This window comes from Caloenas nicobarica, chromosome 6 (genome assembly GCF_036013445.1).
Source record: "Caloenas nicobarica isolate bCalNic1 chromosome 6, bCalNic1.hap1, whole genome shotgun sequence".
NCBI classification, from domain to species: Eukaryota; Metazoa; Chordata; class Aves; order Columbiformes; family Columbidae; genus Caloenas; species Caloenas nicobarica.
The window spans coordinates 32,126,875-32,142,375 of NC_088250.1; the positions used below are offsets into that span (position 1 = coordinate 32,126,875).

At 47.1% G+C, this 15,501-nt stretch overlaps 1 protein-coding gene across 1 annotated transcript in view; it reads left to right on the forward strand.

The window, feature by feature from the left end:
- Positions 1-15,501, forward strand: part of LOC135990279 (TGF-beta receptor type-2-like) — a 33,863-nt gene continuing 18,362 nt past the window's right edge. Inside the window, exon 1 of the mRNA XM_065637837.1 lies at positions 1-185. Coding sequence (XP_065493909.1) covers positions 134-185 — 52 coding nt within the window. The 5' untranslated portion in view covers positions 1-133. The remainder of the gene's footprint in view (positions 186-15,501) is intronic.

A 15,501-nucleotide genomic window follows, 5' to 3' on the forward strand; every position in this document is an offset into this window, starting at 1 on the left:
GCCGAGTTGGGAGCCTCGCAAAGCCGGGGCTCCGGGCTTGACAGCAGAATCGCAGGAGGCTGGCTGCACCGAGGGAAGATGAACTGGCCAACGCCGTGAAGCCGGGCTTCTGGTCACTGGTGGGACCCAGAAAATGGGTTACTGGAGGAGATCGGGTCTGCTTTCCTTACTGCTGCTCTCCTTCTGTGAGTAGAAAAATGTTTCTGGTTAGACAACGTTAAGCAACATACTCTGAGAGGTCGTTTATTTTTCCATCCTTCAGCAAAATAGCTGATCTTTGATTTCTCCCCTGACAGCAATTAGCCAGAGGATTGGAAATAGCTGAGAATTTAGCAGAATATGCTGCTACGACTGCATCAGCTGTGTCTTTCTCTTACAGCAAAGGGCGAACGTTTGCCTTGGTGGAAAGTGCTGTGTGCTCGCTTGGAGCAGCTCGCAGATGTCAGTGTTTACAGTGCAAAAATATATATAGGTCAGCATTACTCGTTGGAAGTTTTTATTTTATTGAGGGAGCTTAAAAGCAACTGAAGTGCACCGCTGAATGATCTGGCTTCGACAGTGTCCAGATGTGGGGACGTTTGCAGCTTAGAACTTTTATCTGCCCTGGTTTGTGCACAGAATTAATCGAACTATTAAAGAAGGAAAGAAGTGGGGAGAGGGGGAGGAGAAGTGTCTTTCCAACAACATCTGGTTATTCGGCAAACCTTTCCAGCACTTACGTAAAGATTTCTTTGTAATAAGTGCCCTGTTTAGGTTTTGATAGCACTTCTTCAATACTGTAGATAAAACCCTCCAGCAGCACTTGAAAATGTGCCCATCCATGATTTAACTTCTCTTGTTTATATCTTGATGATTGTTTCATAACAGGGAATAGATTTGTATATAAGTGAGTGTTATATACACATCCCTTAAGTATGTGTGTGTGTCTTTCTGTATATACAGTGCCTGTGTATATGTATACACATATATATCCCTATATAGTATATATTAATCTGCATGGACAATGGCAGTTTTTGCCATGAGCTCTTTTACAAACACAGACCAAATCACCACCCTATAGAAATTTTGATGCAACAAAAATTGCTTTTTGCTCAAAGCAGCTAAGTAGGAGGATTATAATTCCGGTATTTTTGCATCCAAATGAAATAACTGGGGGCAGGGATCCGTATCTGCATTCATTTTACATGGGTCCCCCTATCTACAAGAATAGAGAATGAAAGAATATGATCGGTTGGTAATTTGTATGTAGGCAACTCGGTGCAACTGTTGAAGCAGAGAGACCCAGATGGGGAGATTTAGGACATAAGATCTGGTTGATTTTTCAAAATGTTGTGGAGATATATAGTATTCATTATCGTAGATAATACGCTAAAATATGGTTTGAAATGTAGAATGTTATACTGATAACATTCTGCTAAATTAGTTGCATTTGGAGCAGAACCGAAGGAATAACTACAAGGTATTATTTAAAGCACAGTCTTGGGTTGTTTTTGGTAAGAAAGAAGACCACTAATTATCCTTCAGAAATACCTAATTTTGGAGTTATTTAACTTATGGTTTCCTTTTTCTGAAAGGCAAGGTTTTAATCTGAAAGAAGCCAAACCAAAACATATCATGATTACTAAGTTCATCTGAAAGGTTACGTGAGTGATATGATGACAAAATTTGCCTCCGTATAGGGGAAAAAATAATAAACCAAGGCTCGCTCTCTCTGATTCAGCTCAACAATGGTATATGTTTTTTGGGGCTACATCCACTTCCCTTACCCGTTGTGTTAAGATCAACCATACAGCCATTCTGAGACAGTAAAAGTTCCCTGGGAGCCCACTTCACACGAAATTAAGAGAGAAGGGAACAGCAAGTGCCCCAAAATGACAGAAAATACACGTTCAGTTATTCTTCAAGCAACAAATCCCACGGCTCATCCAACCTCTTTAAAGAGTGACAGCGCTGGCTTGCTGACAGCAGCAAAGTCTCTCCTCTTAGCACAGGGGTTTAAAACTTGCCGTGGAGGACATGGCCCAACTTGCATCTCGGGTATCGCAGAGTAACTCCCTGAGCATCTTCAGGGACTTTGCTGCTCTCTGTAAGAGTTTACGCCAGGGCAGCAGAGACCGTTTGTGCTCCACGTTGCCTGCCTCTATCCCTTTAACCACCAGCATGGTAGAGCAGTCATCAGACAGCACATCTGACCACTTTTGTCCATACACGATGGAAAAGAGGGACTATAGTCTGACACACTGCTGAAATTTCAGCTACTGGATTTTCCTAATTCTCCCTGGCCAGCCCGAGCAAAGGCTTCAGAATATCTACCCTTAAACTTCTCCCCAGGGGCAGTGGCTGCTGGAGGGCAGCATTTTTACACGGCTTTCTCAGCAGAAAGCACAGACAGAAGCTGTAACTGCACCACTGCTAATGCAAAACCTCACACAGGGGAGCAGGGCAGAGAGCTGGCACAGTTCTGGATTTACCTAGCCCAGGACAAAAAAAAAAAAAAAAAAAAATACAAGGATCATTCGGGACTGGAAAACCTGTCTTAGAGTTGGAGGGGGTGCAGGCTTTCAGTGTCTTTAGTTTGGCCAGGAGGGAGCCGGGAGGTGAGCTTGTCATAATCTCTAACCGGGTTCCAGAGAGATGCTTTCTGGCAGAGGGCTTCCTCTTCAAGGGCACAGAGGAAAAACAAGATTTACATGCTGGAAGCTGAAACCGGCTGCTTTTGTGTTAGAGCGCAACACAGTGAAGTTGTTCCAGCAGGTAATTACTCAGGCTCAGGATGTGGTGGATTTTGGTTCTCAAAAGCCTTCAATGACTGCAAGAGTATCTGCTCGGTAGACTATAACCTAGAAGTTACAGACATGATATAGAGATTACTGTATTGTGCAGATGGAAACATTCTGGCCTCAAAGTTAATAATCAGGAGTTTTCCTGCCCTGCTTTGCATCAGAATCAGGAAGGTCTCCCTTGTGCTGTCTGTCAGGAATAGGGCTCAGGTCAGGCCGTGCAGGCACAGGGCTGAGCAAAGTCTCTTCTCACAGAGAGGAGAGAAAAGCACCACAACTCTGAGCTGTTGAGACAACCTCAAGAAGCTGAGCTAAGTGTCACTGCTGTGACAACAGCTCTCAGGGCATGGAGAGCCCCAGGAGCCCGGCAAGGAGCTTTTGGGCATCCAGCCTCCAAAAGAGGACATGAAACTCAAAATCTGCCAGGGCATGTAGCACTTACCAAGGGAGAGCTGTACCCCATGGGATCTGCTGAAGCTCCAAAGATAGAGAAAGAGGATTTGTGAAGCGAGGGAAGGTTGCAGGTCTGCTTCCCCATGACTCTGTCTCCCATTAAAATGCTGGCCCACTAAAATACCCTGACATTTTTTGCTGTGATTCTCCTGGCCTCCCCTTTGCCACAGTCCCTCAAGGCACTTTGATGGTCTGCAGAGAACGTTCAAGGGGGTATCTCTTGGTAGATGGTGGCTCTCTGAAGCCACATGCTCTTTCCTTCTTCCACAAACCAGCCCTGTTCCCCCAGTAAGCCTCTTCGGCTAAACATATAGAGCCTATATAATTCATAAATCATTACAGGGAGCTCTGCGGCTGTCAGAAAAACATCTCTGGCTTTTGATCTGCTCATGAAATCTCTGACCTATCCCAGGCTCCTCCAGCAGCTCGTTCGAGAAGACAGACTCTTATTTCCAAGGTCACCAGAGCTAAAATCAGGGGTCGTACTGCCACCAAAACATCAGCCCACTCCTTGGGCAGGGGAGCTATGGGGATTGCACCCCAACACCAACGCACAAACAGTTCAGGAACACGGGGGGAAACCTGAGCTGGTGAGAGGACAAGGGAAGGAAGAAGACAAGGGAAGAGTCACCCTTCATTTCACAGACAAATATATCTGTTTGCAGAAAGGTGCTTTGCAAGGTCCAAGGCTGAGCTGGGGCAACAGGACAGACCTCCTCTCCCACCCTGGGATACATGGCCGTAGGGTTGGTTATGACAATCTTTCTCAAGTAGCACCATATTTTGCTTTGGTGGTGTTTTAAGACAGCCAAAGCACCAAGGAATAAATTATCACCCTCGAAACAAACTAAGAGGCTGCAAGGGCCCCACATTGGTTGGGTGTATGTAGGTGGGTTGGGAGCAGGCACAGGATCCCACTGCCTCAAGGAGAAACTTGTGCATCCTGCCATTAGGCTAAATAAGAACAAAGTTGCAACAAATTCTCCAGTTAAGAAATGGAAGAAGAAAGTACAAGAAAAAACCCTGACAATGCAAAGCTGGAGTCCTCTGCAGTGTTGCGAGTGGCATGAGACTCAGCAAGGCAAGTGATGGATTATTTCAAATTCACCTTTACACTTCTCCAAACCTGATACTACAGTTTCAGCCCTTGGTGTAAGTTGGACTAACTGAAGGCTAAGAAAGCTGGCAATGTACAGCTATGTCAGATTTATAAAAGCAGGCATTTCCTCTCCCCTTGCATCTCCAGCTTTGCTCAGACTTGAGACAGACTGGTCATCATTAAAGCTGCTCTAATCTATATTTTAGCGGGGGGCTTTGTGGAGGAAAGTCCTTTTTGAAATATAATTCCATGGAGCTTGAAATGAAAACACACTGCTTTCCTTTTTTTTTTTTTCTTTTTTTTAAAAAAGCTGATTTTTACTGGTGTTATCACTATTTAATGCTGGTCACAAAGACATTTTTGTGTACTGGTAGTAAAAGAGTACAGCCAGCTGCAATCATGATACTTGTTACTCCCATTAGAGATGGAGTCCTGAACAGATGTATCCCACATATTCACTGAATTTGCAGGAAGAAAACATTGGCATTAAAAACAGGTGACTGGGGGCTTTTATTCTGAGAAAGTATTTAACTCTACTGCCTGTCCTCCACAGCTTTATATTGTTCCATGTTTTGCTCTGCCGAGTTTATTTCCTCAGGACATTATTTTCCTCTCTCCTTAGTGATAGCTCTTTGCAATAACATTTGCTTTCAGCCGGGCTCCACAGCGTTGCAACTTGCCATAAACTAATGAACTCTCCCATAGATTGTCATGTTTTTCAAGGAAGAGCAACATCTGATCTTTTTATTAAAAATAAATAAATAAAAAAAACCCCAGTCCCACCAAGGAGACACAATCAGCAGCTCCCACACGCTTTGCTCTTTTCACATCAGCGCTGTGTGCCAAGTGAAAGCCTCGCGCGGGAAGGGGCCTCCTCGTAGAGGGGAGATAACACCGCTGATGGCTGCCTGCCTTATCAAAACCGGGGATTACAGCTACATTATCTCCGTGCTGGACCCCAACTGTGGAATAACATTTCCTTAGGGACCCGCAGGGGTAAATGAAGGGGTGGCTGAAAGCTGTCTTGGCCCTGCTCGCATGTACATCCCTGAATTCACAGGCGACCGCTGTGATCCTGCCTCCAGAAAGGATCTGTAAGGTCCACCAGAGTCATATTTCTTCTTCACCAGTTGGTTCATCTTTTTGTTACAGCCCATGAAGGGCTTCTGGCAGCTGTCAAGCTTTCAGGAGAAGTGGGAGAGCCTGGTTATTGTGCGGTCCCCTCTGCAGCCCGTGCTCCCACCAGTTACACCACTCCAGGACTTACCCTTCATGGAGCGGCTCCACTGCAGTGTTTTGCTTCCCACTGATAAGCCAGGAACACGCCTGACAAGCGACAGCTGATTTATACTACAGCAAATGCATTTCAGCATTGGGGCAATTAACACGTCCAGCTGTACACCCCAGCCTGCCAGCCTGCGCTGGATGGAGGGCTATCAGCCACATGGATTCTAGCAGCTCTGAGGATATTTCTCAACCTAAGTGTTACCCTTGACTAGACAGGATTATTTACAGCTGGTCTCAAGATTTTTTTTTTTTTTTTAAAATACATTTTCAACATTTCTGCTGTGCAGCTTGTAGCTATCAGCAGGAGCAACGGGGAGCTGCTGTGAGGATCCAGTGATGGCAGCTGCTGGGGGTCACTTTGCAAAGTCCCACACTCCAGGTCAACCCACACCTTGGCCATGGCTCTGGAAGTGGTTGAAGCAGCTTTGTGCTGGACATGATCTGCTTTGGCCTGTGACAACACCTCTCACCTTGCCATGCTGCGGATGGAGATATTCCCTTTAGCTCTGTGTAATTTAGCCTCCACCAGATCAAAAACTCCAGCTCTTCTGGGTAAGCAGAGCTCCAAAGAAAGCCATGTCCAGCAGCTTCCACCCGAGCTCCGGGGTCGGTGGTGATAAGGCCTGAAGGTGTTTGAAGGAAATACCTGCCCGTCTTCACTCAGCCTCCAAAGAGCTGTTGTTCTCCCCTTGCAACAGATGATGGCGAGTCCTCCGACCATGCCTAGGAGCTGAAGAGTGCATGCCTCCAGGACCATCACACCCTAATACATGCCCTGCATGCACAGCGGTGCTCATGAGCTTGTGCCACCACGTATGGCAGGCAGCAGGCAGGGCTGGCTTATTGCCCTGGTCCAGGGTCCAGGTGGGGCTGAGCCATGAAACAGTCACCTGAAGTGACACCAACTGATGTGATCCAATCATTGACAAGGCACCTCCTTGCCCCAATATCTGAGCACCTCCTAATTTTTTAAGTTCCACCAACACACCTGTGGAGATGTTCCCTCCAGGAACAACATACTTGTCTTATATCTCTGCTTCTGGGAGGCTCAGAGACACCTGCTGATGTTCCTGGGTTGCTGGTTCTTACACCACTAAGAGGGGCCTTTTCCTTAGATTGACGATGCAAAAACCTGAGATTTTGGTAGGGCTCCTTTCTTGCTTCAGCCACACCAAACCAGACAGCTAGACTGTGTCCTGCATTGCTTTGGCACACTGTGCATCCCATCAGAAAAATGATACTGCCAACGTGAATTCATAATGTACTTGGTGCTGGAAATCCAGATAAGGATTTCTTCTCTTTTCCTGCAAAATCAGGAATTCCTTCCTGGGAACACTTCTTGGAAGTGCCATGACTGCAAGTCCTTCTGGGGTCTTTACAACTATTATGGGTATAGATATTTCTTTAAAAAGATCCATTGCTGTTTTCAGGTGGATCATTTAATAAAATGCCACCTGCGCAGAATGAATGCCTGTGTCGCCTGACAAGTGTTTGACAGAGCAAGTCACCAGCCAATACAGCTGGGACACGATGAGGAACATCTGTCTTATGTTGCTTGATAAAACTTCCTGCCTGGGAGACTCTGAGCACCAGAATCCAGCATGGAAGAAACAGAATCAGCTGCTGTCTTGCTGCGTAAAGCATTTTTTCCATGCTAGATCTATCCCAAAATTAGCCCCAACCAGGGCACGACAGCAAACAGGACCCTTCTTCTTACAATGGGAAGTGACACACAGAGCCATAAGCAACAAGCAGTTAAATGAATCATCTGTCTTCAAATAAACCCAGGGTACAAGTGTCCACAGAAATAAGACCAATGGATCCCCCGAGAGCTCAGTTCCTGCCATGTCGTTAGTATGTCAAAAGGCACTCGGTGTTGGTAGAAAATGGTCGCAGACATTCCCACCAGAGGCTCAGAATGTGTGCTCGAGGGTGAGATCTCCCCAGCACAAGTTCACTCTCATTTTGTATATTTGCCCTGTGCTCACCTGTTTGCAAAAGAGCTCCACAAGCAGCATAAGCTTTTTTTTTCATCCTCGCTAGGGCTCTTACCTCTGCAACAGGCTGCGGCTTGGAAGGCAGCTCTTGGGCAGAGGGACTGCTCAGCGATATTCAGACCGCAGCATGTTTCAGGAGGTATCTTGGGGCAGGACGCCGAGTTGAAAAAGCAAAGTACTACTGCAAAATGGTGAGATGTCAGAGTGGGAAGTGGTGAACGGAGAACCTTCCCCCTCTTTGTCCGTTCCCCTGTGCTGGAGGAGCCACTTTGTCCCCTGCACCCTGTCCCCCCTGGCTGCCAGGGCTCCCTGGAGCTGTGCTGAGCCTTGCCCAGGGGCTGGGACCTGCGGAACCTTCTCCTGCAAGGCAGGTCTCTGGAGAGGCACCACGCAAACACACCAGATACTGCTACTTTCATGTGGGCAGAAAAAGCCCTTTCAGGCCCTGTCAACAGGACTCTTGGTCCCATTCCTGCAAAAATTCCTTTCCAGAAACCTGTTTCCTCTGCCCCCCTGCCATAGCTCACTTCTGCTTCAGAAAAATGGAAAGTATTCAGGTTGAATTCAACCCTATTGGGCAGTACTTTTTGGTAGGTTAACAACAATAGATCCTTGAACGATATATTTTAAGAGATCAAGAAAGAAATGAAAGAGAAGAACACACCATCTATTTACACACTAAATGTGGGACACTTTAGGAAAAGCAATAAAGTTTTTAGAGCCTGTAATACAGGCTAGCCTCAAGTTCAGGTTCCCTCTGACATCACAAATTACTTAATTACTGTTAGATGAGGGCAAAACTCGACTCCACATAATAATTTTAACAGATGTAAGGAACAGGCAGTGCTGGAACAACTTGATGACAGCACATTGACGGAGAATTAACAGAGTATCTCTGCCCCAGCAGCTCATCGCGCAGTCCCTTGCAAGCCTTGTTTCTCCTCAGGAATCAAAATAATACAAATGCAAAAAAATACAGACTTGTCAATCACAAAAGTCCACATGAGATATGAAGAGCAGCTCCAGTCTTAATATCTCTTTGTGGGCTCATCAAAGTCCTTCTAGCAGATGGTAAACCGAGCGTGTGCCAGGAATTTCAAGCACTCCCCGGGAAGTTCATCTAAATCATCAGTAAACCATTTGCACTTAAAACAGAGCGAACCCTGTTGCCCAAATGTGACCCAGATAACGTTTCTAATGTGTTTACCTATTTGGATGATGTCTTTAAACTTCACTTCCATCTATTCACAGAGATCCAGGGTTCCTGCAGAGCCTGAAAAATATACATGAAGTTGACTTCTAGAGTATAATATGATAACAGGAAAAAAAACAAAAAACAAAACAAACAAACAAAAAACCCCACACAACTGCTGTGTAGTAGTTTTACTTGGATTGCAGTAGTTAAGAGAGAGCAACGTCTGTGATCAGCTTGCAGCTCGGTTGCTTTTGCCGTTAGGTTAATTGCTGCTGCTTTTTCTGTGTAGAGAGAGGGACTCATCTCTGCCGTATCTGTCTGAGAATGAGATACAGAAGCTGCAGTTAAATAAATCAGATACAGGAGATACTGTTGGTGGCTCTGGAGAAACGAGAGCAACAAAAACAATGGCAACAGCATTATGGAGTTGGTTAACTCTTACATTCTTCTGTTCAGCTCCCAGACCTGCAAGTGCTGTTAAATCCTCGGCAATTTCTGCAACGACTTGAGACAAGATGAGCTCAAACCACCCGTGCATGGCCAGGCTGTGACTTGTGACTCCTTCTCCCAAGCAGCATGGGAGTTGTGAAGAAGAGACTCATTTTTGAGACCAGCATTTAGTCAAAACCAGATCACTGCAAAGCGCTCTTCAAAGGGCTGAAATGTCAGAGCCCTCTGAAAACGCAGTGTGCCAATCCCCATTCATCAGAAGACACTTTCCATGGGGGACATGCGGAGGTAAACCCTACCAGCAGCCTATAAACGCCATGCCATGGCATACGCTAATGCAATGCCCCAAATAAGCAGAGGTGCCAGCAGAGCTGCTCAAATCATTTATGAACGTCAGCAGTTTTCCCCCTCCTCAGACCTTGAGTAAGTTGCTGTGCTTTCCATCTGCCAGGAGAAATGGCATATTCTCGTCACACACCCCCTGGGCTGGTGGGATTTGCTGTGGCAATGGGGCTGTGGTGTGGTTTTTCCTTGGGCTGACCTGCAGCTGCGGGGGGTTTTCCCTCCCAGCCCCCAGATGTGTTGTCCGGGCTGCACTGTTGGCTTAGCTTGTTCTCTCAGAGCTTTTCCAGTGCCACGTGTGGGTGGGTAGGACGGCAAAAGATACGAAAGAGAAAGGAACAGGGGCAATACGTGCAATGAAAGGGACTTGTTGCCAGCCGAGATCTTGTGTTGCACTTTCACATACAGGACAGCCACGAGTCTTTGTTTCCATTGTAGCTCCTCAGTCTGACTTTCATAGCCCAGTACTTACCCAGTGGCTGCCGAATGCCTAATGGGATACGTACAGCTATTGCCGGGCAAAATCACAACTGCTGTCATCTGCCAGGCCAGGTTTTACCTGGCATGGTAGCAGCTCTGGAGGTACTGGCCATAATAACACAGCAAACCACAATAGCCAGCACAAACTTAGGGAAGGAAAAAAACCCACATTAAGCTACTGTCCTGCGTGACCTGAGGGACTCCTGTGCTAACCTTCAACCCTCCTTCAGGCCACCTTTTCAGTAAGGGTTGTAGGGCACCAAGTACTTCTGCAGACCCCGTCCCTACTCATGTCCCAAGGGGGTAAGTGAGCTTCTGGAATGGTGGACAAACCCCTAACCCCTAACTGGGTTCCCTCCGGGTTTTAGGATGACTTTGCTCATCTAGCAAGTTGGCACAAGGCAAGGTGCGGTGTTGACAACCATGTAGAGCCGTGAACTTGCCCACCAGCATCGCCTACAGGACTGTCCTGTCCATCCACGGCCCATTGCCTGCTCCCGGGATCATGGCTTGGTGCCACCTTTATGTTCAAATTGCAGCCCGGCAAGTGGCAAACACTGTTACATGATCCAACAGCCCATCGAGGCTGAATTCAGCAATTCAGGTTAACTTGGATTTAGCTATTTGTCTGGGTGAAGCAGGTGCTTGGGTGCCTTAGGGTCTCACTGAAAAATAATGCAAATAACATGCAAACAGGCATCCCTCAGCCACCAGCTTTACTGATGTTGCAGTGAAGGTTAAGTGCATCAGTGAAACGGATTCAGAAACACAACATTTTCAGACATTGCTGAGTGTTTCAAAGACACTGAGAAAAACAAAACAAAACAAAAGGTACAGGACGTATAGGTCTGTGTTTTACCCATTCCATGTTCCTCCATCCTCAGCTCAATGTCTCAGGGTGCAGACTGGCGTTAGTGGGAAGGACGCTGTCCGTAACACCAGCAAGAAGAGCGCTACTGAAAGAGCCTGAGTTTACAGTCTAGTGGGGGTATAGTTTTTGCCTCAGCTGGTACTTATAGTCCTTCAAAGCTGAGAAAGGGCAGAGGATCCTCCCTATCACATTGGGTTGCGTTCTGTTGGGCTTCAGGACCTTGGCACTGCAGGGCTGGCTCAGTTTGTCTTTCAAACTTTAATGACAAACTTTCTTTGGTGATTAATTTTCACGTTTGAAGGAGCTCTCCAGCTAAAAGGCAAAAAATATGCAAACGCCCCGTGTTTCAAGAAGCAGCAGAAATCCACAAAGATGCTTAAAAATAATTAAGTAAAATAAACTTTATCAGAATAGTCTAATGCAGGAAGTAAATAGAGGATTTGCTTGTAACATCCTGTTGTGTACAACATGCAATTTTTCCATAACTCTTTTCTGATGGGTTGCATGAGAGCTTGGATGCAAAGCAGCCGTGTGGAGATGAGGAAGATCCTCCAGGAATTGCTTTGCATGTGGAAATGAATTTCAGTTCAACCACTTCAGAACATTTTTTTTGGTTTTCTTTCCACTGACATGAAATCAGCCGCGATCGCATCACATGCGGGTTTGGTTAGCCGGTTACATAATGCTTAATAAATCCAAGAGAAATAATATAAAACACATCACCCAGTCTGGGAAGAGTAACAATATCTCAGCCAGTGTCACTAACGCACCCGGGCCAGGCACCGGCGAAGCATCTGAACCGATGCTGGGGGGGATGCAGGGCTGTGCCGCTGCATGATAGATGCGATTAGGAAAAATGCTTGTGGTGTGTTTAGAAGCCTTGAAGACAGACAAATTGCCCGGGCAGACTGTGTGTAATGGTAAGGGTATATCAAAAAGCAGAGCTCACACTCCGGCGGGGAGGGCAGCTCATCCCATCCCACAGGCATGTGCTTGGCACCCAGCTCCAGCTGCTTCTGCTGCTAGTGACAGGTATTATGAATACTTCACCGTATTAATTTTCCTCTGTGTACTTCGTAAAATTGTAACGGCCCTGTAAACAGAAAGAGCAAGACTCGGTGATTAAATTATTTACTAGAGATTATTTCCGCAGTGGCAGTGGGGAGTAGAGAGGACATTGGGCTGAGATGTCAGCGCTGGTGGCCCCAGGGGAGCAAGAAGGAAAGGAGACTGAACACAGCAACTGAATTGCTCATGAAAAAATGGGGTGTGCAGGAAGAGTTCAGGTACCTCCGGTTTTGCAGTGCCAGTGCCCCGGCTCTCCCTGGAGAGCTGTGCAACCCATGGGTGCATCACCACAAGCAACCTCCTCTGCTTTGCATGGACCAGCTCTTCTCCATTCACACGTGTCCCTGCCTGCTCTGCCCCCCACTTCGCTGCCAGTCCCAGGAAAGACCCGCTGCCACCTTCACCCACGCTGTGGTTAAATACCAACAGAGGAAAAGCTGGCAGTGAAAGGGTTAATTATTACAGGCTCAACACAAGCCAAGTCTGTAAGTGACTCCCTATTGCTATTTCGAAAAGAGGCTGCCTGGAAAGGGAAAGGGGGAAAAAAAAAAAAAAAAGGAGGTTTACTTTACAACCATCGTTATTTCATCTGCAGAGTTTATACAATGGAAAATAAAAGCCAGGGTACGCGAAGTCAAGTCATTTCTGTTTCATTAATGGTATGGAAATTGCTTTGTTTTTATAGGGGAAAAACAAATGTGAACTTGATGCGTGTGTGTGTGCGCACACACATGTAACTCCCTTCATTGCAAAGGGCAGAGCAGTGAAATCCAGAAATAAAAAATGACTCAGAGGCCGTAGGATCTATGAGTCAGTTGAGCTGTTTTTGTTTTTAAACACAAGCAAGAGCACAATATGGCAGATAATTGCCCCTGCAGCCCTCCCGTCGCAGGCGTCCCCGCCAGCCCCGCCGCCCCGAGCAGCACCCCTGCTCCCCGCCAGCCCGACCCGCACCGGCACCCAGAGCTCTGGGACACAAACAAGGGCCCAGAGGGATGGAGCACGGGATGTCCCAGCCTTAGGGGACAGAAAGTGAAATCTGGGGCAGGAAACTTGAGATTTGGAGGAGAAGCATCTTGCTGTGGGTGAAGGAGGAGGGTCTCTGGTGTTGCCTGATTTTGGTGCCTTGGGCATGAGCAAGATGGGCTGTCTCAGTGGATGGAGGGGATGAGCAGCTCCAAGGGCAGACAGAGGATCACTAGGTCAGGTGTGCTCCCCATCCTCACCCACAGGCACAGACATCAACTGACCAAACCCAAAGAGAGTCCACTCTGGCCAAGTCCTCCCCACGGAGTGCTGGGCATCACCCCACTGGCCCCCGCGCTCCAGCTCACCTGGGTGGTGCCAGCTTTGGTGGGCACGACCCTGGGGAACCTCTGCGTGAGCTGTCCCAGCACAAAGCAGAGTCATTGCACTGATGCACAGACAACCTGCAAAAGGTACCCAAAAAATACTGGAGATTACCAAAGCAGAAGGACGGACAACATTCTTCAGAGCTCATCTCTCCCCAGGGTGAAGTTAGATCATGATGTAATTCAAGCATCTGAAAGAGATTGGAGAAGTCTGCTGGTATGATCCATACCCAATTTACTTTGTAATGGGACTAAGCAGTATTTGCTAAACACTTAATTTAAAGGGATATTTTCACAAAGGAAAAATAAGTGGTGGAATAAGTCAGTTACCAGCCTGTTTGAAGAGGGTCCAGCAAACCAGAAATGTATACCGAACGCCTTTCTGGCACCGGGAAGCACTGGTGTCTAACACAATCAAAATCAGTCCTTTTTTATTCACCGGGAAACACTACTGGCTCGTTCCTTGCTCCATACTCTGCCAAGTACAGTATTTATTATGCAGGACGATGTGGGACCACATACCTGAGGACAGAGCCTGGTCCCCTGAACCAAATGCAGCATGAGCACTGCTGGGTTTCCTGTGGGAGCTGGGGGCTTGTGCCTCGCAGGGACAAAAAATGAGATAATAAGTTTTTTCAGCTCCATTTGATCTGTTCTACCTCTCCCACAGAGATGAAGATAGAGTGTTTGTAAAACACATCGATGGAGAGCAGTGGCCTGATACTAAAAAGCTCTTTGGTTCAGCAGTGGAAAGTAGCACCAGATCCCATCACTGGAGAACAGAACTGAGCTGGATGAAGCCAAGCTCCATCCAAAATAAAAGTACAACAGCTGAGGTCTCATTCTGGGGTGATCCTGCAGAACTGTGGGATGCCACAGCAAGACCAGGCACTTTCTGACAGATCAGATCTAGCTCAAGCCAGAGCTGACTGCAGGAAATCTGGGACCTCTGTTACACAGGTCATGCTGGACAATTGCAACGGGGACTTCTTACCCTGCAGAGATTTTCCTGGAAATCAGGGACATAGGAGATACCTTGATGTAGCCCATCCATGGCACTGATAGTTGCTTCGTGGAGAAGGCAGCTCAGAAGTACCCTGCCAATGGGAAACACATGGTATTCTCACATGGGTCAGCAAGAGAGCGGAGCCCACCAGCCCTGCTGTTGGTTTAATCTTAAAAACAAGTACTATATATAATAGGGAAAGAATTTGTTTGTTCTCATAATAATTTTATGAGAGGCTCTGTTGCGTAGTCACGTCGTTAGCCATGGATGAAAGCCCAAGGCAAAGCCTAATCCTGAACTCGGCAGTGGACAAAGGACTTGCTGCTAAGCCCAGGCTCACCCAGGTGGGAAAGCAAGTCTCAGCACAGAATCACAGAATGTTAGGGATTGGAAGGGACCTCAAAAGATCATCTAGTCCAATCCCCCTGCCGGAGCAGAAGGTTACACAGGAATGTGTCCGGAGAAGGAGACTCCACAACCTCCCTGGGCAGCCTGGTCCAGGCTCTGTTACCCTCACTGTGAAGAAGTTTCTTCTCATATTGAAGTGGAACTTCTTGTGTTCCAGTTTGTACCCATTGCCCCTTGTCCTATCATTGGTTATCACCAAGAAGAGCCTGGCTCCATCCTCGTGACACTCACCCTTTCCATATTTATAAACATTAATGAGGTCACCCCTCAGTCTCCTCCAAGCTAAAGACACCCAGCTCCCTCAGCCTTTCCTCATAAGGGAGATGCTTCACTCAACCATCTTCAAGGCTCTAAACAGGTTGGGATTCTATCAGGGCACCTACCTGAGGAGTTTCCAGGAGCAATGTGCCTGCAGGGTTGAGATACAGGTGCTGTCCCATCCTGTGTTTAAGCATGCTGCTGGTTACAGAAAAACTCGGGGCACAGCAGCTGATCTCCCAGGCCTTGGTCTCTCAAAGTGCAAAGCCTGGGGATTACAGGTTGACTGACCTGCATGGAAGAGACGATGCAGAGAGGTCCCGGAGCTGCTGCAGTGACAGCAAGCTAGGAAGCCTCCTGCAACTTCTGAGTGAGCATCAGCCCCACCCTGGACTGCTTAGAGATACACAGATGAGAGAAGGTAGACCTCACTGCAAAGCATTTATGACCTAAAA